The 24,876-nt window shown below is 45.2% G+C and overlaps 2 protein-coding genes across 2 annotated transcripts in view; one reads left to right on the top strand and one right to left on the bottom strand.

Moving 5' to 3' along the window:
* Positions 1–353: 353 nt before the first annotated feature.
* On the bottom strand, positions 354–24,316 carry ATOX1 (antioxidant 1 copper chaperone). Its single transcript, XM_040440261.1, has 4 exons — positions 24,222–24,316; positions 5,154–5,229; positions 1,639–1,797; positions 354–643 (listed from the first exon to the last, which is right to left on the bottom strand). The coding sequence occupies exons 1-3, from the start codon at positions 24,225–24,227 to the stop codon at positions 1,670–1,672; spliced, it is 210 nt and encodes a 69-aa protein (XP_040296195.1). The 5' UTR covers positions 24,228–24,316; the 3' UTR covers positions 354–643; positions 1,639–1,669.
* Positions 24,271–24,876, top strand: part of G3BP1 (G3BP stress granule assembly factor 1) — a 43,615-nt gene continuing 43,009 nt past the window's right edge. Inside the window, exon 1 of the mRNA XM_040440243.1 lies at positions 24,271–24,445. Coding sequence (XP_040296177.1) covers positions 24,366–24,445 — 80 coding nt within the window. The 5' untranslated portion in view covers positions 24,271–24,365. The remainder of the gene's footprint in view (positions 24,446–24,876) is intronic.

Here is a 24,876-nt window from a genome sequence, read left to right as displayed (position 1 = left end):
AGGCTTCCGTAGAAGGCAAGGCCCGATGCCTATGAAAGGCATCAGGCGGCCTTCTCTGCCATTGCGTCCCCGTCACTGCAGCGCGGACACCCGATGGAGATGCGGAGGGCACCCCTACCCTCCGCAAACCCTCTGCATGCCGCAGTCAGCTTTGTGCGTTTACCCATAGGTATGTCATTGCATTCCAGAGCTTGGGGAGGGAAAAAAAATAAATCATAAAAAAGAAACGAAAAGATATAACAAGTTTTTCTAGGAGGCTAGAGCGGGATATATATCAACTTTCAGGGCAATTGGAGCAACTTTGTTTGGCCTGAAAAATTCGGCGAAACAGACCCAAAACGAATCTCGACTGGTTCGCTAATCTCTATACTGAATTATTTTATTAGCACAAAAACAGGCGCTGTATGTATTTATTGCATTCTAGTGACTGGGAAAGAAATATCAAAGACAGAAAACAGAGGCACTTAAAATCCATTTCCGCTGCTCATGACCCAATGTCACTAATAATCTGATTATCTAAAATTCTGATACATGAAAGAAATAATAGAGGTAAAGACATTCCCCGGCTCATGCTCCACTGTCTCTTCTTAAGGGATGGGATGTATGGGTTCTATCTCTACCCAAGCGCAGTTTATTCTCTGATCTGAAAGATAGAAATTCATAAATTTAAAACGATTTAAAGAATCAGAGGAAAAATATAGGACAAATGAAAACGCGAACAGCCTGAAATGGTATAATATGTAGCTGTAATAACCTATATAAGATCACAAGCACAACGGACTTCCTGGCCAAAACAGCATCCGCGCCATCTGGTGGTTAGCTGTAAACATTGCAACCTTTGGGAACAAAAATAATATCTAGATGCCATTTAGGAGCTTCAACTGTGGACAAATGGAAGTATATACCGGTAGATCTCCAAATACACTGTGGTTTCCTCAGATTTCCATTGTCCTTGATGGGCAGAATATCATTGGACCCAAGTCTACTGTCATCACTCATTGGGATCTGTTGAAAATGGACCCTTCACAGATCCTATAAAGACAGAACCTTGACCTGAAGTAAACAGAGTCTAAGATAACACCTACACGTCAGAGTACTCAAAGCTAGTGATGCAAACTGAGCTCCAGAAATAGTGGAATCGTTTGCATCACCAGCTCTGGGTATTTTCTGAACAGTAGACTGTCCCTAGAGTCGCATATCTCCTACACTTGAAGTTCTGCTGTGAAGCTCTATGAGGATGACCGATATCAGCCTGGTCCTGTGCTTCTGCAATAAATTTTAAGACAACGATGAAAGGTAGATGTACATGGATGTATCTGGATGGAGGCAAGACCCCTTCATCAGGTAGAAGTTAGGAACAAGCGGAGACAGCACGTCCAAAATTGTGGAGTTTAATCCGCTTTTTTATTTTTACTTTTCATTGTTCAATACATTTGTAAGGGGAATTTTTTACCACCCCCTGGAGACGAGCACCCACCACATATTTGTTCATCGCTTGATTTTCACAACTTGGTAGAAGTTAGGGTGAGGGCACATAGCCCTTCTTATCATACATATGACATAGATCTAGAGATCCTAATACGTTTTTACTTTATGAGCGATCACATTTTTATGTTTGAGGTGGTGTAAAAAATATACCATTGAAAATTACTGTTCTTCCTATGCCATGTTATTTGGAAGATAAGTGTCTGGCTTCTTTTCCGGTCTTCTTTAGGGTCTCCAGCAATTGGTCCACGGAATGATTATCAGACTGGATCACCACCTTCTTATTCGGCAAATCAATTTCATACTGAACATCTGAAGGAGAAACAACTTCGATCAATCTGAAATTCTTACATTAGTGGTACAATGAAAAGTGCTAATGTGGAGTATATAATATGTGGTCAATTAACAGCAACAATAATGGATTTATTTCAAGCGTACGTCTACCTTTGAGCATTGCATAGTTCATACATAGATATAATCTACAAATTCAGTAACTATTCATTTTATAATATATTCTGTTCCATTTTTCCGATACAGAGCTCCTGAAAATATATGGATTTATAATATGAGATGCTGGTTGCTTTCAGTAATCTGCACCAAGGGTGGGCCCGAGCGACTCTTTGCGCTCTAGCTCCTCCTGCTTCATCTACCAGCCCCCTTCTTATATGACAGGTCCAGGCTTCTGTATCATCTCATCAACTAAGGTGAGGGAGATGCTGGCACAGGGCCTACATGATATAATAATTCTGGCCCTTGGAGATAAAATGTTATACAAGTGTTAAGTCTGAAATACGTGAGGAAAGTCCAGCTTCCAATAAACTGACGATTTATTCAAATGGAAGGATAAAACCAATGAGTACAGACTGTTACACCATCTACGCGTTTTGGACTGTTACATCTGAACCCTTACTCATGATAAAGTGCCAACATTAAAGGGGTTGTGCAGGCAGTTTATATTGATGACCTATCGTCAGGATAGGTCATCAATATCTAATTGGCGGGGGTCCGACTACCGGCACCCCAACCAATCAGCTGTTTGAAGAGGAAGCAGTGCTCTCATGAAGCGCTGCTTCCTCTTCATTACACTGCCCGTCGTCTCCCTTGCAGCGGCGGTGCAGTGTAATTACAAGTACTCGCTCCATGGAGAGAGTACTTGTAATTACACTACACCGACGAGACTTTCGAGACGAAGAGCAGTGTTAGGGTCCATTCACACGTCCGTAAGTGTTTTGCGGATCCGCAAAACATGGACACCTGCAATGTGCGATCCGCAATTTGCGGACCGCACATCACAGACACTAGAATAGAAATGCCTTTTCTGGTCCGCAATTGCGGACAAGAATAGGACATGTTCTATTTTTTTTAGTAATGGAATTGCGGATCCCGAAAAAACGAACGTATTTTGCGTTCCGTATACGGGCCGCTTTCTGCGTTTCGCATACGGTCCGTATACGGAACTATTCATTTCAATGTGTCCGCAAAAGATGCGGACAGCTCTCTGTGTGCTGTCCGCATCCGTTGCTCCGTTCTGTGGCCCCGCAAAAATTGTAAGTCATGTCCTATTCTTGTCCTTTTTGCGGACAAGAATAGGCATTTCTATAATAGGCCTCCTGTTCCATTCCACAAATTGCGGAAGGCACACGGGCGCCATCTGTGTTTTGCGGATCCGCAACAACATGGAGTGCTGCCCCCTCGTCTCACAGCTGATTGGCGTGAGTGCCGGGTGTCAGCCCCCCGCCGATCTGATATTGATGACCTATCCTGAGGATAGGGCATCAATATTAATAGGTGGACAACCACTTTAAAGAGGACCTTTCACCAGTTTGTACTTTAGAAAAGCGATACCTCACTGTAGCCCATGTTCAGTAGATGTGATATCGCACATTTTTTTCTTGATCCGCTCCTCCATTGCACCGATGTGCCCCTCGTTCTGTTTAGGCGCGCTGTATGATAATTAATAGCATCGGAACACCGGGGAGGAGACATCAGCTTTTCTCCGTGGGCGTTTCTTATATCTGGCTGTGGCGCTGTCCAATCACAGCGGAGCGCGTCACAGCCATTGAGAAAAAACAGCTCACCTTCTCCCTGGCTGTGATGCGCTCCGCTGTGATTGAACAGCACCACAGCCAGATAGAAGAAACGCCCACGGAGAAAAGCTGATGTGTCCCTTATGGTGTTCCGATGCTATTAATTAGCATACGGCGCCCGCCTAAACAGAACGAGGGGCACATCGGCGCAGCGGATGAAGAAATTTTTTTGCAATATCACATCTACTGAACATGGGCTACAGTGTGAGGCATCGCTTTTCTGAAGTACAAACTGGTGAAAGGTCCTCTTTAAGGGCCATGTACAACTTTGGAGGCAATTTTCTTTATTATTGCATTGTACTTATTTTGAGCTAAAAATCTTTTTTTCAATTGGTCTTTATTAAAAATATGGAATCCTTTTTTGTGTACATAGCGAGATGCTGTAGGAGCAGCCTGTGGGTTTTCTGTCTATTCTGTCATTTGGGGAGCAGACGGACTCCTTATCTCTGACATTATAAATACTCATTATATTATAATTCTTATCTTACGGATAAGAATATGGCCTCTTAGTAATTTAGAGATAAGGTTTATTAGATGACCAAAAGTACCAGTCACACAGCTAGAAAAACTGTTAACCCTTTCTGACAGAATGGCTTAATATTTTTAATAAAGGCCAATTGATGAGTAAAATGCATTAAAACAAAAATTGCCTCTGAAGGTGTACATAGCCTCTAAGTCCCATCTTCACTAAGCCCTGGCCCTCAGCCATTCCCTTACCGAAAATGGAAAAGATCAGTGGTAAATTAACCCCTCTGTTCTAAGTATGTTTTTTACAAGACTGTAGCTTTCAGAAACCTGCAGAATGGCAAACAGCGGAGATGAACTATTATCACTCATTTCTAGGTTTAGCGCTCCTTTTTTTTTTTGCTTGCGTATTATCTATATTCCTTTAAGATTAGTAATATTGTTAAATCTTTGTGACATGGCATTCATTTTTCTTTGCACTCTCCTGGTTAATTGAGCGCCATATGATTTCCTATAGTTGCATTGTTAAAAAGCTGGTTTAGCTGGTTTGGCGCTTTAAGTGACATTTAATAGAGCGTTATTTCCTGGCTGTCCTTTCATCTTGTTTTTGGCAGCGAGTTGTTTTTTTTTACATAATCACAACTTTCCCCATAATATTTAAAACGTAAAGATCGGAGTGACTTGCACAAGAAAGAAAGAAAATGGCGGCTTAGTCACAAAATGTTGCTTCCCTTCTGAGCAGAGAAGTTATCGTTGCCTTGTTCAGTATGTGGGAGGAGATCAGGACACTACATTATCAGACAAAGCTGATTGTAACTCTTACCGATTGCTGGGATTTCCTGCTCTAAATGAGACAGACAGAACTGCTTATGCCAGGTTTGGTCACAGACTGCTGCAAATTGAATGAATTATTGATAAAACCTGACAGTTTTGGGGTTAGCGAATAGTTCCCATTACATTTAAGTGGACTTTCTGAGGGGACAGTTTTTATATTTAACACCCCTTTAAACAGATCAGTCCTTGGTTGGGGTGTATGAAGATGTCACATGATCTAACAATGGACAACTTTCCACACAACAAATCAAGCATGTATACATAAATTAGAAGAATTCTTACCGTCAAGCCGAGAAAGCACGCGGGTCACAGCATTTGAACAGCCCTCACAGGTCATGTCCACGAAGAACTCTTCTTTCTGAAGGAGAATCAGAAATAATCATTAACGACCGCTGTGACTAGTATACATACTACATCTATCACAGAAGTAGCAACAACATAAAGGCATTAATGCAAAAGTATCTTCTCCTTATTTACAGCAAGTATCCATGTGCCACGTTTCAGCTCAATCTAAAGGCATTCTGTTTAGGCCTCATGCACACGACCGTTGTTGTGTTCCGTTCCGCAAAACGGGGTTACGTTGTTCCGTGATCCGTTTCCGTGTGTTTTCCTTTATTTTTGGAGGATCACCAGACATGAAGGAAAGTAAAAAAAAAAGTCCAAGTCAAGTTTGCCATGCAAATGATAGGAAAAAAACAAACGCGGACGACAATCTTGTGTGCCTCTGCGTTTTTTCACGGTCCCATTGACTTGAATGGGTCCGCGAACCTTTTTCCGTGAAAAAAATAGGACAGGTTATATTTTTTGGACGGACTGGAACCACGGATCACGGACGCGGATGACAAACGGTGCATTAGCCGAGTTTTCAACGGACCCATTGAAAGTCAATGGGTCCGCAGAAAATCACGAAAAACGGAACAACGGACACGGAATAAAACAATGGTCGTGTGCATGAGGCCTTAGTTACATCTGTCCCGTTTGATAATGTATTTATTAAAGGCATTCTGTCACCAGGATGATCGATATAGTGATATTTATATGTGCCCATTAGTCTCCATGCAGTGTTTACAATGATCCCTCTGTTTATGCTCTTTGTGTGTTAGATTCTTATAAAAAGCAATATTATTGATATGTAAATAACCTCTGTCAGGAGCCCAGGGGGTTGTCCCACGATATGTTGGAGCCCAGCCGCGCCCATCGATCCGGAGCCCAGCACCGCCTACCACTTAATTTATTCACTCCACTATCCCTGACGTCAGTTCTTCTCAGTGCCGTAAGGCTAGGTCTACACGACGACAATAAGTCGCGCGACAAATAGGGCGCAACATTTTGTTGCACCAATGTCGCGCAACAATTTTTATAATGGCAGTCTATGGTGTCGCACTGCAACATGCGACATGCTGCGACTGCGACGCAACAGTCGCAGAAAAATCCATCTCGATGGATTTTCTGCGACTGTTGCGTCGCAGTCGCAGCATGTTGCAGTGCGACACCATAGACTGCCATTATAAAAATTGTTGCGCGACATTGGTGCAACAAAATGTCGCGCGACAAATGTCGTCGTGTAGACCTAGCCTAATCTCGCGCAGGCGCAGTGGACATACTGGCACCGGCTTCGACAAGTCAACTGCGCATGCGTCGGCTCCCTCGTCGAAGCCGGTGCCAGTAGTCCACACGGGCGCAAGCTACAGTGTCCACTGCGCCTGCGCGAGATTTAGGCACTGAGAAGAACTGACGTCAGGGATAGTGAAGTGAATAAGTGGTAGGCGGTGCTGGGCTCCGGATCAATGGCCGCGGCTGGGCTCCAACATATCGTGGGACAACCCCTTGGGCCCCTGACAGAGGTTATTTACATATCAATAAGATAGATTTTTATAAGAATCTAACACACAAAGAGCATAAACAGAGGGATCATTGGAAACACTGCATGGAGACTAATGGGCACATATAAATATCACTATATCAATAATCCTGGTGACAGAATCCCTTTAAAGGGACTGACCACTTTATGACTACTGTTGACCAATGTATATGTAAGATGCCTATATGGAACTTACTAATATAGCCTTTGTTGATATTATGCGACCTTTGCTATATTTAATAAGCCATGTTCCCTTTTGTGCTGTCTGCATAGAAGTCCTGTCCATAAGATGGCCGCTGATGGAGGGTCATGTGACCAGATACATCACTCAGTCCCCTCCATTTTAGCACACTGGAGACCGAGTGATTTGTCTGGTCAGCAGCCATCTTGTCCAGGATCTCTCTGTGGACAGAACAAAAGACAATGGGCATATCTTATGAAATACAGAAAATGGCACAGAATAGCAACAAAGCCTATATCAGCAACAGGAGTGGATTGGGAACTTAAAGTGGCCCTGGAAAATATACTAAAAGTGGCTCCATGATGTAGGCGGGTTCAAACTAACTAAAGGCGGGCAAACACAAATAGGCAGAGATAACAGAAGTAGGAGCAATACCATAGGGCAGCACAAAATACCGCTCCTGCAGAACCAAATACCACAGTATTAACTTTATCACTATCCTGAGGATGACAATACAGTTTATTCAGGAGGGCACCTGCAAATACTTGCAAAGTGCATAAATACCTGATGCTTCTTCCATTAATTAATGCTGAGAGCATCAGATTGTTATGCACCCAGTTGACAGCTGTGAGGAAGGCTCGGATAGCCACTTGGGTATCAGCCCCCCGGAAAATTTCACTGTAGGGTCTACGGCTAGGCCACCCCTGGTTAGCAAGTACCATATAGTCAACTTAAAAACACTGATCAATAGTAACCAGAAAGTTGCCAACTCCTTTAAGTATTGTCCATAGTTTTTTCTCAGTATTAGGTGACAAGACGTAAAACCCTCACGACAAACACTATCATGTCAGAGTTCGAAATAGGCACCCAGACCCTAAACACAGGACTGGACATAAGGCACCCAGCAGAACCCCTGTTTTCACTCCCCCAACTGATCATCCCGAACAGGGTTTATGCAGGCAGGAAAGGACAATATTGTTTTGAACAAACACTGTTCGGGGGCATTTCTTAGGTTGTCATTGGGATACAGCCACAATTTTGTCTGGTCTTGTTTTAAAGCTGATAATCTATATTTTAAAACAAGACCAAGATGGTGTCACAAGTCCTGATAAATTGCAGCTCTTAGAAATGGGTCCCAGTGAAAGCTGCATATACCAGCAGCTTTCATTCCCAACTTGATTTCTAATAGCTCTATCTCTCCATGTATCTCACCTAGTACTGTGATCTTGTACTTGTTTAAAAGCTTAGATTGTCAGTTTTCCAATAAGACAGGCTTGCATCTGGAAGTGCTACTCATCCTGAGATAAGAATAATTAAAGTAGTCCTCCCTCTCATGCCTTCAGCTGGCTATGATCTCAGCCAACATGGAGGAGGGGAGGAAGTGGGAAGTGTTCACAGGCTGGAGGAAAAGAGAGAGAAAAAAGTCTCTCTGTTTTACTTGTACATGCCACAGGAGGATGATTACTATGTATGTTCTGTGCATGTTATAAATCTCCCTTAACCCCTCCATCAAAATCTACATTAAAAAAGGGACATTTTCGGGAGCATTTTTACAATTTTGAAGTGACTGATGGGCAGTTAATATGGATTCAGCTATAAAGGGATAAAGGAAATAGTGTAATAAAGGAACGTAGAGGCTGAATATAATTATGTGATTCTGTACACTGTAGATATGGGTATGTATTTTATTACCTGTTTTGTTTTTATTGTTGTATGTTTTTATATTGATATGTGGGAGGCATCTAGTGGGGTTGGATTGTTTTTAGGGATTTAAACCAGCTGCGTTTTGAGGCATGCTAGACGCCGCTGACGAAGCATAATTGCGAAACCCGGGTCGGGCAGCATGGCGATTTTATCTTTGCGATATGCCTTTTGCAAGTGGATGCTTGTGAGTGTAATAAATTTCTTTTATTTGAAATGGACGAGGAGGTGCTTCACTATCTTGCGACCCCTTGGCATTCTACAGGTTGTGTGGATTAGGGGAGAGGTTTCTGTGGAATCTATCTTTTTTTCCCCATGTCCGGGTTAACAAAAAAGGAGCTTTATGGTGTAAAGAGGGATCCCAGAAAATCTGCAGCGCGATCCTATACAAGAAATACAATGGATTCAGCTATGTCTGTTCAGAACTAGAATAGGCTGTTGAAATGTAACTAATGTCCTCTCAGCGGGTTCAAAGTTCTTAAACCAATGTACTATGTATGCAATAAGTGCAAACACAGGCACATCGTCAAAGGAGTTGTCTGGTCATACATATTGCTGGCATATGACTAGGATAAGACACCAATGTCTGATCATATAACCCTCACGATTGCTAGAAGGAGATGACAATGGCTTTAGGAGTGCTGCATGCCACACTGTCTCCTGCAGACTAAGCTTTCGGTGAAGGAGACACCCCCTGAGAAACGTGGCCATCACCTCCTCCCTATACCAATGCTATTAGCATACAAAGGGCCAAACAGAATAGGGGGCACAAGGGAGCAGCATATCAGTAAAAAAAAAAAAAAAAAAATATATATATATATATATATAAATTGCACGATGATATCTCCTGATCTTGGCCTACAATATGAGGTATTGGTTTTAGGGTACTTTCACACTTGCGTTGTTTATTCTGGCAGGCAGTTCCGTTGCCTGAACTGCCTGCCTGATCAGGCAAACTGTATGCAAACGCATGTCATTTTTTCTGACTGGTCAGGCATTTTTCAGACTGATCAGGATCCTGATCAGTCTGAAAAATGCCTGATCAGTCAGAAAAATGCATTGCAATACCGGATCCGTTTTTCTGGTGTCAGGCAAAACGGATCCGGTATTAATTTTTTTCACATTTTTAAAGGTCTGCGCATACGCAGACTGGAATACCTGGTCCGTCAATGCGGCAATTTAAATGCTGAATCCGCCACTAATACATTCCTATGGAAAAAAAAATAATGGAATCGGCATTCAGGCAAGTGTTCAGTTTTTTGGGCCGGAGATAAAACCGTAGCATGCTGCGGTTTTATCTTTGTCCTGATCAGTCAAAAAGACTGAACTGGAAACATCCTGATGCATCCTGAACGGATTGCTCTCCATTCAGAATGCATGGGGATATGCCTGATCAGTTCTTTTCCGGTATAGAGCCCCCGTGACGGAACTCTATGCCGGAAAAGAAAAACGCTTGTGTGAAAGTACCCTAATTAAAAAAGGTCCTCTTTAAGGCTCCCAAATACTAATTAGATTATTCTTGGCCAAACCTGCAGATTATGGTGGGGCTGGCTAACAATCTAATGCTATAATAGAGTTGTATACAAAACCAAGCAAGCATGGGCATGGGTGAGTCAGGAGGAATAAGTGTCAACTGAATATCTATTGAGTTACCTTTAGGCCAGGTCATCTAAGAGTTACCTTCTGGCCAAAGGCATGTTCAGTGGACAGCTAAACATCTCCCTAAATCTCTCTCAGTTCCAGTGAAGATGCATGCATTCTGAACTGGAAGAGGGGCCTCTGGATGCAGCTTACCTCCAAGAAAACAAAAGGAGGAGGGATGTTGAAATCAAATAGCCCGTTCTTTGTCTCCTCCAATTATCGAGGGGAAAATTATATTATGGTACTAGGGTCCCAGTCTCTTTTTCCCTTCTGAGCTATAATGTTATAATGGGAAAATGCCACTGAAATGACAAAAATGTGAGAAATACGGTATATGGTGTCATGGACAATGTTTGTGGAGCCACTGTGCCAACTAACCGGTTTGACGTTGGGCTAGTACTGATGGCGTTCTCTCACCAGTCCCCCAGTTTTCACCATTTAATCCCTATACAGGGATCTGGACTTCGCGGCAGGGAAGCTACCAGGCCACCACTTCTTGGAGTAGTCCCGCTGAGGCTAGCAGCTGACCAACAGGGGTCAGAGACTTCAGTGCAACAGACACAGGTAAAGCACACAAACGGAACGCCTGTCAATCAAGGGGACAGGGATTGTGCAGAGCACAGGGGGTGTTACATAAGAAGTGCTCCAAGGATTGAGCCCTGCTCCCTGGTGCTCCAACATGCTCATTTGCATATCAATAAAATATCTGTTTTCTCTGCAGCTGTTAAGCATACAAACAAAAGAAAGATATCGTTTTAATTAGCATGATGAGCCCTACCAGGCAGTATGCCTGGTTTAATAGGGTTGATCATGCTGACAGAACCTCTTTAACCACCTCCGGACCGCCTAACGCAGATTCGCGTTCCGGAGGTGGCAGCGCTGCGCACAGTCACGCATATACGCGTCATCTCGCGAGACGCGAGATTTCGCTCCAAGCCGGCCCGCGCATGCGCATCGCGGGCCGGCAAAAGTTAAAGAACAAGTTCGTCACCAGCCTGCCAGCAACGATCATTGGCTGGCAGGCTGGCGATTTTTAAAAAATCCAATCACAAGCCATATAACAGATCATATTAGTAAATATGATCTGTTATATGGCTTGTCTGCTCCTCTGCTGGTCCTTTTCGTCGGTTGGATCCAGCAGAGAAGCAGACATCACTGTGAGTAGCACCAACACTACACTGTAGCCCCTGATCACCCCCCTGCACCCCAATTAACCCTTTGATCACCCCTTTGATCGCCCCTGTCAATCACCAGTGAAAGGAAAAAAAGTGATCAGTGTAAACTGTCACTTTTTTTTTTCACTAGTATTGGCTGTTAGGTTTTAGGGATAGTTTAGGCCCCTTGGTTAGGTAGTTAGCGTCAGTTAGCGCCCACCCCACCGCACCGCAGTCACTTTTATTCGCTGAATAGCGTATCGCTAATCAGCATTTGTACTTTTATAGTATCTGTAAGTGATCAAAACTGATCACGGTCAGATCTATAATAGTATTAGTGTCACTTTAGTTCGCCCTCCACCCAAAACGCAGTGTTTGCCCGATCAGGCCTGATCGGTCGCCCACACGTGCGTTCACCCACGCCCGCCCCACCGCAGTGACAAAAAATATATATTTTTTTGATCACTGCACATTCATTTTACACGCACTGCGGCGATAAAAAAATCAGTTTTGATATTTTTTATCAACCGCAGCGGCCTCCGGTACTTCGCTAGCCTCCCCTTTGTAAGACAGGTTTGCTTTTTTTCTTGGGTAGTCTCAGGGAATACCCCTAAATTTAGTAGTCCAAAATGTCAAACAGGGGGTATTCTTCTGAAGAGGCCTACAGGATTCTGACCCAGTCGGATGAGGAGTGGGAACCCTCATCTGACGAATCTAGCGGGTCAGAATATGAACCTGTGGAAAGCAGTGGCTCTCTGACCCAAAGTTCGGACGAGGAGGTGGAGGTCCCTGATAGCACCAGGCGTACCAGGCCCCGTGTCGCTAGACCACAGGTTACGCAGGATCCGCTTCAAGAGCAGCAGAGTGGGGCTGTCGCTGCCGGATCACGTGGTGAGGCATACACCAGCAGCGCAGCCCTCCCTGGACCTAGTACTAGCACTGCCGTACAACATGGTGACGTGGCGAGCACCAGAAGGGCAGTTGAAGCTGGTACGGTGGCACGTGCAATAGTTACCCCGTCGCAGCCACCGCACAGACAGGCCCGTAGACCCCCTAGAGTCCCTGAGGTGCTGGCAAACCCTGATTGGCAGTCACCAACTTCAGCCGCACCTGTAGTTCCCCCTTTCACCGCCCAGTCTGGAGTTCGGGTTGAGACGGCTCAAATCGGTTCGGCCCTGGGATTTTTTGAGCTGTTCTTGACTGCGGAGCTCTTGGACTTAGTCGTGGCAGAGACCAACCAGTATGCCACACAATTTATATCCGCCAACCCGGGAAGCTTTTATGCCCAGCCTTTCCGGTGGAAACCAGTCCAAGTTTCCGAAATTAAAATTTTTTTGGGCCTTCTCCTCAACATGGGCCTGACAAAAAAGCATGAATTGCGGTCATATTGGTCAACGCACCCAATTCATCACATGCCCATGTTCTCTGCTGCTATGTCCAGGGCACGATTTGAGGCCATCCTCCGTTTCCTGCATTTTAGCGACAACACCACCTCCCGTCCCAGAGGCCACCCAGCTTTTGACCGGCTCCACAAAATTCGGCCCCTCATAGACCATTTCAACCAGAAATTTGCAGATTTGTATACCCCCGAGCAAAACATCTGCGTAGACGAGTCCCTAATACATTTTACCGGGCGCCTTGGCTTCAAACAGTACATCCCAAGCAAGCGTGCCCGGTATGGGGTCAAATTGTATAAGCTCTGTGAAAGGGCCACAGGCTATACCCACAAATTTCGTGTCTATGAGGGAAAAGATCAGACCCTGGAGCCGGTCGGTTGCCCTGACTACCTGGGGAGCAGTGGGAAGACAGTCTGGGACTTGGTGTCACCCTTATTCGGCAAGGGGTACCATCTTTATGTGGACAATTTTTACACAAGTGTGGCCCTCTTTAGGCATTTGTTTCTAGAACGGATTTGCGCCTGTGGCACCGCGCGAACTAGTCGCGTGGGCTTCCCCCAACGGCTTGTAACCACCCGTCTTGCAAGGGGGGAGAGGGCTGCCTTGTGTAACGAAGAACTGCTCGCGGTGAAATGGAGAGACAAGCGTGACGTTTACATGCTCTCCTCCATTCACGCAGACACGACAATCCAAATTGAGCGAGCAACCCGTGTCATTGAAAAGCCCCTCTGTGTCCACGACTATAATGCGCTCATGGGAGGGGTGGACTTCAATGACCAGATGTTGTCTCCGTATTTAGTTTCCCGCAGAACCAGACGCTGGTATAAGAAGGTGTCTGTATATTTAATTCAATTGGCGCTGTACAATAGTTTTGTTCTCTACAGTAAGGCTGGGAGAACACGATCTTTCCTCAAATTCCAGGAAGAGATCATCGAGAACCTCCTGTATCCAGGAGGTTCCGTGGCCCCATCCCCCAGTGTAGTTAGCCGTCTACACGAGCGACATTTCCCCAGTGTCGTTCCTGGTACCTCAACCCAACCGTCACCCCGAAAAAGATGTCGTGTCTGTAGCAGGAGTGGAATAAGGCGTGACACCCGCTATTTCTGTCCTGACTGTGCTGACCACCCTGCCCTATGCTTTGGTGAGTGTTTCCGGAAGTACCACACACAGGTACACCTAGCATAGGGATTGCATCTCACAGGACAGGCACACAGGGCTATTAGGGCCCATTCACTCACAGCTGCTGCAAACCTCTCCTTTCACCTGGGATAAAGTGCATAACGTACTTCGCCACATCTTTGGGCGATTTGCGCTTTGCACATTGTCCCATGGGGAAGGAGAGGTTTGTTCTATAAAGGTAAAAAAAACTAAACAAAAAAAAAATTACCGGTAAGTAAAAAAGTTAAAAAAGTTTAAAAAAGTTAATATGTTCTGTTCTAAAGTTAATAAAGTTATTGCTTTGCGGCCTGGTTTTTTCTTTTTTGTTTTGTTTTTTTTACCTTCCAGGTGGACCAACCGATCGACTAGCTGCAGCACTGATGTGCATTCGGACAGAAGCATTGCGCTGCTGTCAGATTACACGCAAGTCGGTGTATGCGGCGCTGCAAGACGAGATTTCTCCTCTGCAGTAAAAGATATGTTTGCCGAGGCATATGAGCTGAGGAGGTGGCGGTGTTCATATACTTTGGCAAACACTTTGTATATATAAAAAAAAAAAATCCCGGCAATGATTTATTCATCCACATCGATTGATGTGAATGGAGAAATCTGGTTTGCCAGGGCATACGAGCTGAAGTGGGTATGGATGTTGGGCGGAGCTCCTATGTCCTGGCAGACGCCTTTCCCCTCCTTTTTCTTTTTTTGGCAGAGATTTTTTCATCCACATTGATCGATGCGAATGAAGAAATCTGTGCCGTTAATTTTTTTCTTTCAGCCCAGAGGCTGAACGGAAAAAAAAAATCTCATTACCCGTATGCTCAATATAAGGAGAATAGCAGAAACTCCTAATGCTGGGCATACATGTAATGATTGCGGAGACCCTCAAATGCCAGGGCAGTACAAACACCCCACAAATAACACCATTTTGGAAAGAAGACACCCCAAGGTATTCGCTGAGGGGCATATTGAGTCCATGAAAGATTGAAATTTTTGTCCCAAGTTAGCGGAAAGGGAGACTTTGTGAGAACAAAATCCAAAAAATCAATTTCCGCTAACTTGTGCCAAAAATTTTTTTTTTCAATGAACTCGCCATGCCCCTCATTGAATACCTTGGGGTGTCTTCTTTCCAAAATGGGGTCACATGTGGGGTATTTATACTGCCCTGGCATTTTAGGGGCCCCAAAGCGTGAGAAGAAGTCTGGTATCCAAATGTCTAAAAATGCCCTCCTAAAAGGAATTTGGGCCCCTTTGCCCACCTAGGCTGCAAAAAAGTGTCACACATGTGGTATCTCCGTATTCAGCAGAAGTTGGGGAATATGTTTTGGGGTGTCATTTTACATATACACATGCTGGGTGAGATAAATATCTTGGTCAAATGCCAACTTTGTATAAAAAAAAATGGGAAAAGTTGTCTTTTGCCAAGATATTTCTCTCACCCAGCATGGGTATATGTAAAATGACACCCCAAAACACATTCCCCACCTTCTCCTGAGTACGGAGATACCAGATGTGTGACACTTTTTTGCAGCCTAGGTGGGCAAAGGGGCCCACATTCCAAAGAGCACCTTTCAGATTTCACAGGTCATTTACCTACTTACCAGACATTAGGGCCCCTGGAAAATGCCAGGGCAGTATAACTACCCCACAAGTGACCCCATTTTGGAAAGAAGACACCCCAAGGTATTCCGTGAGGGGCATGGCAAGTTCCTAGAATTTTTTATTTTTTGTCACAAGTTAGTGGAAAATGATGATTTTTTTTTTTTTTTTTTTTTTCATACAAAGTCTCCTATTCCACTAACTTGTGACAAAAAAAAAAATTTTCCATGAACTCACTATGCCCATCAGCGAATACCTTGGGGTCTCTTCTTTCCAAAATGGGGTCACTTGTGGGGTAGTTATACTGCCCTGGCATTCTAGGGGCCCAAATGTGTGGTAAGGAGTTTGAAATCAAATTCAGTAAAAAATGACGAGTGAAATCCGAAAGGTGCTCTTTGGAATATGGGCCCCTTTGCCCACCTAGGCTGCAAAAAAGTGTCACACATCTGGTATCTCCGTACTCAGGAGAAGGTGGGGAATGTGTTTTGGGGTGTCATTTTATATATACCCATGCTGGGTGAGAGAAATATCTTGGCAAAAGACAACTTTTCCCATTTTTTTATACAAAGTTGTCATTTGACCAAGATATTTATCTCACCCAGCATGGGTATATGTAAAAAGACACCCCAAAACACATTCCTCAACTTCTCCTGAGTACGGGGATACCAGATGTGTGACACTTTTTTGCAGCCTAGGTGGGCAAAGGGGCCCATATTCCAAAGAGCACCTTTCGGATTTCACAGGTCATTTTTCACTGAATTTGATTTCAAACTCCTTACCACACATTTGGGCCCCTAGAATGCCAGGGCAGTATAACTACCCCACAAGTGACCCCATTTTGGAAAGAAGAGACCCCAAGGTATTCGCTGATGGGCATAGTGAGTTCATGGAAGTTTTTATTTTTTGTCACAAGTTAGTGGAATATGAGACTTTGTATGAAAAAAAAAAAAAAAAAAAAAAATCATCATTTTCCGCTAACTTGTGACAAAAAATAAAAAATTCTAGGAACTCGCCATGCCCCTCACGGAATACCTTGGGGTGTCTTCTTTCCAAAATGGGGTCACTTGTGGGGTAGTTATACTGCCCTGGCATTCTAGGGGCCCAAATGTGTGGTAAGGAGTTTGAAATCAAATTCAGTAAAAAATGACGAGTGAAATCCGAAAGGTGCTCTTTGGAATATGGGCCCCTTTGCCCACCTAGGCTGCAAAAAAGTGTCACACATCTGGTATCTCCGTACTCAGGAGAAGGTGGGGAATGTGTTTTGGGGTGTCATTTTATATATACCCATGCTGGGTGAGAGAAATATCTTGGCAAAAGACAACTTTTCCCATTTTTTTATACAAAGTTGTCATTTGACCAAGATATTTCTCTCACCCAGCATGGGTATATGTAAAAAGACGCCCCAAAACACATTCCTCAACTTCTCCTGAGTACGGGGATACCAGATGTGTGACACTTTTTTGCAGCCTAGGTGGGCAAAGGGGCCCATATTCCAAAGAGCACCTTTCGGATTTCACAGGTCATTTTTCACAGAATTTGATTTCAAACTCCTTACCACACATTTGGGCCCCTAGAATGCCAGGGCAGTATAACTACCCCACAAGTGACCCCATTTTGGAAAGAAGAGACCCCAAGGTATTCGCTGATGGGCATAGTGAGTTCATAGAACTTTTTATTTTTTGTCACAAGTTAGTGGAATATGAGACTTTGTAAGAAAAAAAAAAAAAAAAAAAAAAATCATCATTTTCCGCTAACTTGTGACAAAAAATAAAAAGTTCTATGAACTCACTATGCCCATCAGCGAATACCTTAGGGTGTGTACTTTCAGAAATGGGGTCATTTGTGGGGTGTTTGTACTGTCTGGGCATTGTAGAACCTCAGGAAACATGACAGGTGCTCAGAAAGTCAGAGCTGCTTCAAAAAGCGGAAATTCACATTTTTGTACCATAGTTTGTAAACGCTATAACTTTTACCCAAACCATTTTTTTTCTACCCAAACTTTTTTTTTTTATCAAAGACATGTAGAACTATAAATTTAGAGCAAAATTTCTATATGGATGTCGTTTTTTTTGCAAAATTTTACAAGTGAAAGTGAAAAATGTCATTTTTTTGCAAAAAAATCGTTAAATTTCGATTAATAACAAAAAAAGTAAAAATGTCAGCAGCAATGAAATACCACCAAATGAAAGCTCTATTAGTGAGAAGAAAAGGAGGTAAAATTCATTTGGGTGGTAAGTTGCATGACCGAGCAATAAACGGTGAAAGTAGTGTAGGTCAGAAGTGTAAAAAGTGGCCTGGTCTTTCAGGGTGTTTAAGCACTGGGGGCTGAGGTGGTTAAGTAATTTTACATAATTTTCTGGTGCTAAACACAAAAAATGACATTGAAAATGTGAGATTGGTTCTTGTTTGGAAGTTACAGAGGGAAGAAGTAAAAAATACAAAAAATAAAAAAACAAAAAACGGAAATTGTGGTAATCTATCTATACCATCAGTTCTATATATCTCTTGACGTCTTATGTTACGAATTCAGTCTGACATGCAAGTTTTAAAATAAAGGGAGAGATTTATCAAAACCGTTATAAAGGCACACTGGCTTAGTTTCCCATAGCAACGAGATTCCATCTTTCATTTTACAAAGGTGCGCTGAAAAATGAAAGATGGAATCTGATTGGTTGCTATGGGCAACTAGGCCAGTTTGCTCCTGATCCCTGCACGGCCGCGGCTGACACTAGGGAGGCTCGTCCCTGTCACGGCCTGCTATTGGCTGCCCACCTTGTCGCCAGATGTTTTGATCCGCATGATGGGGAGATAAAGCAGCGGCCTGCGGGGATCAGGAGCGCCACGGGTGCCGGGAAGCGGGGTAAGTATAATCTATATGAGTGGCCCGGGCTTTCGGGGGGGGGGGGGGCATGTTTTACACTTTGGATAACCCCTTTAAGAAGGTAATCTCACTTTCTGTAACAATGTCAATGGTGTCATGGCAGCTTTGGGCATCACATACAATCAGTGAATGGCGCTTGTGTATGGATCCTTCAAAGGTCAGTTTGAAGGCATTCCTTTTGCACAATGGCAAAGGCACCAGCTGTGTGTACCCGGCATTGATGCGCAGACCCACTGATGTCAATGAGTCCGCGATCCGTCGGATGCATGCGAAGGTAGGACACGTTCTATCTTTTTTTTCCAACGTGAAGGCACGGACCTAGTAGCACGCGGGAGCCTTACAACAGGTCTGCACTGTGATGCGGGGTGCACGCGGCTGGTGCCTTCGGTTTGCAGATCCGCAGTTTGTGTTCCGTAACATGGACACGGCCGTCCCACAGTCGCGTGAATGCGGCCCAAGTCTACGGAGGTTTTCCATGGCTGTATAGGTTACTTTAGTTTGGGTTGCATATGCCATTGGAACTGAAGGCAGCACGTTCAATGCCTTCAAACTGACCTGTACAGCAAAGTAGATGAGATTTAACAAAAATCCCATCCACATGTCAATTCGTTTGGATGTACCCTAAAATCCTAAAAGTCACTGGTCCATACAGGTGAAGTGTACCTGAGTCCAGCAGTCATTCTGTACCGTTATATACTTCTTTATGGCTGTTTTTCTTACTTGCCCATAAAACTATAAAACATGTTTTTATGAGAAATAAGACCAGGGCTAGACTGCGACTTTTTGTAGCAATCGACAGTTTAACTACTGAGTGAAAGCTGCAAGGAATACATTAAGTTGAGTGCAATCTTGTGGACTGCAGCGGTCACTCGATAGTTAATATAAATCAGCAGCCCTACAAAAAGTCCCAGGCCTAAAACAAGCCCGGGCGCCGAGCATCTATCCAAGGCACTGGAAAATCTCTGCATGGATACATGGAAACCTGGTCATCAACCATGACATGTCTCACCAATGGTCGAGGAGATTGTCAGAAACATGTATTATTGGTGGGTGATCCAGGTCTCTAAAGCCAGAGCCATAGAACATATATGACCTGGACATTGGGGCAGCTAGATGTCTGGTCCTCCAATGTCAAAGACAGCGGGGAGATAAGACAGAAGAGGTTTTCGGCCCCAGTAAGGGTATAGTGATAAAGTCTTATCTAACCTTTGAGGGACAGACCATAACAATAATAATAAAAAATAGACAAAATAAATAACCCACCCAAAATAAAACCTGTGCCCCACGGACGTCATTGCAATACTGCTAACCCTCATTACCCAAAAGTGGACATGTAATACATCAAAAATATTGTTAGTCAATGATGGAACCAAAAAACCTCCTCCCATCCCATGGTTGAACTTGTCGAGGGACGCCTTTTTTTTTAACCATACTATGTAAAAAAAAAATCATTTAATTTTACTATTATTTCTTTTTTTTCAATCTATAAGACAAAAAAAAAAAAAAAATCAAAAAAAAAAATCATATATTGCATAAAAAAAACGATATGAAAAGAAATACAAATTATTACGGTGAAAAAAACAACAACATGTTGCTAGCCTGACGAATAAATAAAACAACCTGACAGTGGAGCTGGACGCAATACAGCAGAATGGCTCTTTTGTATGGGCACTGGGCACTTATCATTTGCTATTGGCTTCTGAAACATCGGGTGACCAGCTGGCATCTGGCTATATGTAGGCGGTGCTGCAGGAGATATGTAGCACTAGGAGCTGGCCACTAAAATGACCACGGTCAGGAGAGACCATAGCAAGACATGAGCTATCTGCTCTAGGTAACAAAAGGGGGTCCTACGCGGAGAGGCCCCTCTCCACAACACCTATATGCTCTCTGCTCTATGTAATAGAATGGGGTCCTACGCCGAGGGCCCCTCTCCACAACACCTATATGCTCTCTGCTCTATGTAATAGAAGGGGGTCCTACGTGGAGGGCCCCTCTCCACAACACCCATATGCTCTATGTAATAGAAGGGGGTCCTACGTGGAGGGCCCCTCTCCACAACACCCATATGCTCTCTACTCTATGTAATAGAAGGGGGTCCTACGTGGAGGGCCCCTCTCCACAACACCCATATGCTCTCTGCTCAATGTAATAGAAGGGGGTCCTACGTGGAGGGCCCCTCTCCACAACACCCATATGCTCTCTGCTCTATGTAATAGAAGGGGGTCCTACGTGGAGGGCCCCTCTCCACAACACCCATATGCTCTCTGCTCTATGTAATAGAAGGGGGTCCTACGTGGAGGGCCCCTCTCCACAACACCTATATGCTCTGCTCTAGGTAATAGAAGGGAGTCCTACGTGGAGGGCCCCTCTCCACAACACTCATATGCTCTATGTAATAGAAGGGGGTCCTACGTGGAGGGCCCCTCTCCACAACACTCATATGCTCTCTGCACTAGGTAATAGAAGTAGGTCCTACGTGGAGGGCCCCTCTCCACACCACCCATATGCTCTCTGCTCTAGGTAATAGAAGTAGGTCCTACGTGGAGGGCCCCTCTCCACAACACCCATATGCTCTCTGCTCTAGGTAATAGAAGTAGGTCCTACGTGGAGGGCCCAGGGCTCCAGATGGCGACCAAAACGGTCGCCAATGCGCCTTAAAATTTGCAGATGGCGACAAGACTTTTTAGTCTTGTCGCCATTTGCGACTGTACCGCCGCGATCCTGCGCAGCCTAAGTTCAGTAGCACACTGCACAGTGGAGAAGGAAGGAGTCCCTCCCTCTCCACTGTGACGCCATTACCACCAATGGGGAGATAGCAGGGAGGAGGAGGGGAGGAGCTGTCGCCACTGCGCCGCCAATGAAATGAATGTAAAACATAAGTGTCTGCGACTCTGCAGCGGTATCACAGACCCGGCACCCGGCCTCAATAACAGGGCATGCGATCCGCGGCCATTAACCCCTCAGGTGCCCCAGATCGCATGCCCTGTTATTGAGGCCGGGTGCCCGGTCTGCGATACCGCTGCAGACAATTGTATGGAGTCAAAGAGGACCTTTCGTGGGTCCAAAGAATCTGAACTTATCAGCAGGCTGCATAGAGCGGCGCCCAGGGATCTAAGTGCACTTACTATTATTCCTGGGCGCCGCTCCGTTCGTCCGCTGTGGCCCCCGGTCTTTTCAGCATTCAGAGGAAGGAGGAGGAGACGCCAGTGTCTGTCCTTCTCCCTGACAGCAGCGCTGTCCAATCACAGCGCAGAACTCAGAGCCAGGGAGGTTTTTTCTCCCTGGCTTTGAGCTCTGCGCTGTGATTGGACAGCGCTGCTGTCATGGAGACGGAGACACACTGGCGTCTCCTCCTCCTACCTCTGAATGCTGAAAATACCGGGGGCCACAGCGGACGAACGGAGCGGCGCCCAGGAATAATAGTAAGTGCACTTAGATCCCTGGGCGCCGCTCTATGCAGCCTGCTGATAAGTTCAGATTCTTTGGACCCATGAAAGGTCCTCTAGTGCGCTCTCCCAAAGCCTCTCCCCCCCCCCCCCCCCCATTATCACTGGCCACAAGTCGTCCCCGTCTCCCTCCCATTGTTATATGGTGGCCACAGGGTCCCATCCCCTTCATTGGTGGCAGTGGCAGATTACACTGCTGGGGCTCAGATAGTTACCATGGCAGCCAGGAAGCTACTGAAGCCCTGGCTGCCATGTTCAGCTCCCTGCTGCTGTGTGTACTATGCACAGGGCAGCAGGGAGAGTGTGAGGTCCTATTCACCCTGATAGAGATCTATCAGGGTGAATAGGACAAGGGATGAAAAGATCCAGGTTCTAGTCCCTAATGGGAGAAATGGTTGTCAAATAAAAAGTAAAAAAAAAACTAAAAAAATACTAAAAGTTTAAATGGCCCCCTTCCCAGTTTTACATATAAAATTTACAAACAAAGAACATATTACATATCGCCACGTCCCAAAAAGTGTGAGCTATTAAAATATTAAAAAATATTCCCGCTCACCTTGTTCCCCAGAAAATGTCCCTGGATGTGAGAGGCATGTGGTGCTGTTTTCTCCTATATGTAGTGCACCTGCGTCTCATCTTCTCAAAGTCCTTTTTTTTAAAATGATATGCATTTTAAATTTGGCGACTAAAAAATGTAATTTGGCTCCTAAATTTTTTAGTTTAGGAGCCAATGGCTCCTGGTCATTTTTTTTTGTCTGGAGCACTGGGAGGGCCCCTCTCCACAACACCCATATGCTCTCTGCACTAGGTAATAGAAGTAGGTCCTACGTGGAGGGCCCCTCTCCACACCACCCATATGCTCTCTGCTCTAGGTAATAGAAGTAGGTCCTACGTGGAGGGCCCCTCTCCACAACACCCATATGCTATCGCAGTGAGGGTGAACCTTTTAGAGACCGAGTGCCCAAAACTGCAACCAAATACCCACTTATTTATCGCAAAGTGCCGACACGGCAATTTAACCTAAATACCAATATAATATATGTTTCATGTCCTTTATCATTTATCTGTAATAGATTAATAGCCTACATTTAATGCGCTGCCTGTGCTGTTTATAGTGTGTCCTGGGATGATGAATGGCAGGAAAAGTCTAAAGCATATTGCTATGCCTTAGACTTTTTCCAGGGCGTGGGTGCCCACAGAGAGGGCTCTGAGTGCCGCCTCTGGCACCCGTGCCATAGGTTCGCCATCACTGTGCTATCGGCTCTAGGTAATAGAAGGGGGTCCTACACGGAGGGCCCCTCTCCACACCATCCATATGCTCTCTGCTCTAGGTAATAGAAGGGGGTCCTACGCGGAGGGCCCCTCTCCACAACACCCATATGCTCTCTGCTCTAGGTAATAGAAGGGGGTCCTACGCGGAGGGCCCCTCTCCACAACACCCATATGCTCTCTGCTCTATGTAATAGAAGGGGGTCCTACGCGGAGGGCCCCTCTCCACAACACCCATATGCTCTCCGCTATTCCCAGCAGTCCCATAGCGGTGGCCACGCGCTCTCCATTCACTGCTATGGGACTTCTGAAAAGAGCAGAGCATGCCCGCCTCCTGATGACTGGAGCGCACAATGCATGCGGCATGGTAGCCTCTTTTTCACTTTGGGGGCCCCGATCTGGAGATAGGAGTGGGTCCCAGAGGTGGGAACCTGCACCTATTTGACATTGATGGCGCCAGTCCCTCAATGACGTGTTGACACAGAGGCATGTGACCGCTGCAGCCGATCACTGGCTGCAGTGGTGGCCCTTATAATTCAAAATAAAGCACTAACTAATTTCCATGAGCAAAGCCGCTGCGAGGGGGAGGGGTCACGTAGTCCTGAGGTTTAGCTGCGTTTCGGAAAGCTGGGACATGTTGCACATCACTTGGAGCTGCGACCACCTCCCGTGTCCATGCATCGGTGGTCACGTGGGGTAAAAGGGCCTGGCGTTTTGGAGTATCAATGGTCAAGTGAGTGAAAGGGGCTGGTGGCATACTACAAAGGCAGGTGGGAAACGGAGTGGAAAGTAAAGAGGGGGATATCTAAGCCAGGATCTGAACCAGTGACTCCCTAAAAATCTACTCAACCTCCATCTTTGCTAATAGAAACCATGTACTTGCATATGAATAATGGTCATGGTATCTGTGTAGTCTTCTCTAATATACAGATGTAGCAGAGGGGAGTCAACAGGAAGAGCTGTGTTTCACTGTAGGTAAACCTGCTACATTACACTAGCTCAGGTGAAATCACAGACTCCGCTCTGCTACTACATGGGTGGATAGAAGGCAGGCTGACTTACCGGCATGGCTGCTGGTGACGGGGTGTGGGGCAGCTCAGCTCGCTGGAAGGGAAGCCGTGGAGAAGGCCGGCCCCGCTTCCTGTCTCCTCAGCCAGCTCCCTCCCTCTCTCTCCAGGTCTGCGCTGGGGAAGCCGCACGCACGACATGATGCTGCTGCCATCTTCTGGTGTGCATGGTCACAGAGAGGACAGCACAGTCCTCATCATGGGGGAGCCCAGCACAGAGTAGGTACCGCACCTTCCTGTTTATTACTCGGGACCTGGCAGGGGGGCAGAAGCAAGCCTTCCGGGTCACAGACGGAAGAGCCATAGCAGACCCTCGTAGAGAACGTATGGGGGCACCTGAGGGGGCTCTGTCACCTCAACATTGCTCCACTTTTAACTTATATGTTGGAGAAAAAGAGTCCTGTGAAAAACCTATATATATAAAAATAATTTTTACAATGGCCCCCTATAGTGACTGAGAAGTGTGATGTGAACACAGCCAAGGCTGGGGTCTTCGCGACATTTGTTGCAACTACACTGCGACAATTTGTATAGTGGTAGTCTATGGTGTCGCACTGCAACATGCGACAGTCGCAGAAAAATCCATCTCGAATGGATTTTTTGCGACTCGCGTCGCAGTGCGACACCATAGTCTACCATTATACAAATTG

This window comes from Bufo bufo, chromosome 1 (assembly GCF_905171765.1).
Source record: "Bufo bufo chromosome 1, aBufBuf1.1, whole genome shotgun sequence".
NCBI lineage: Eukaryota > Metazoa > Chordata > Amphibia > Anura > Bufonidae > Bufo > Bufo bufo.
Note: the sequence above shows the minus strand (reverse complement) of the source record. Positions and strands in the feature narration are given on the sequence as shown.

What these genes read in the sequence shown, in the direction of transcription:
- ATOX1 (XM_040440261.1), bottom strand. An exon ending in CGTGCTTTCTCGGCTTGACG is followed by an intron (nt 1,798 to 5,153) that starts GTAAGAATTCTT and finishes TTTCTCCTTCAG; the next exon opens with ATGTTCAGTATGAAATTGAT.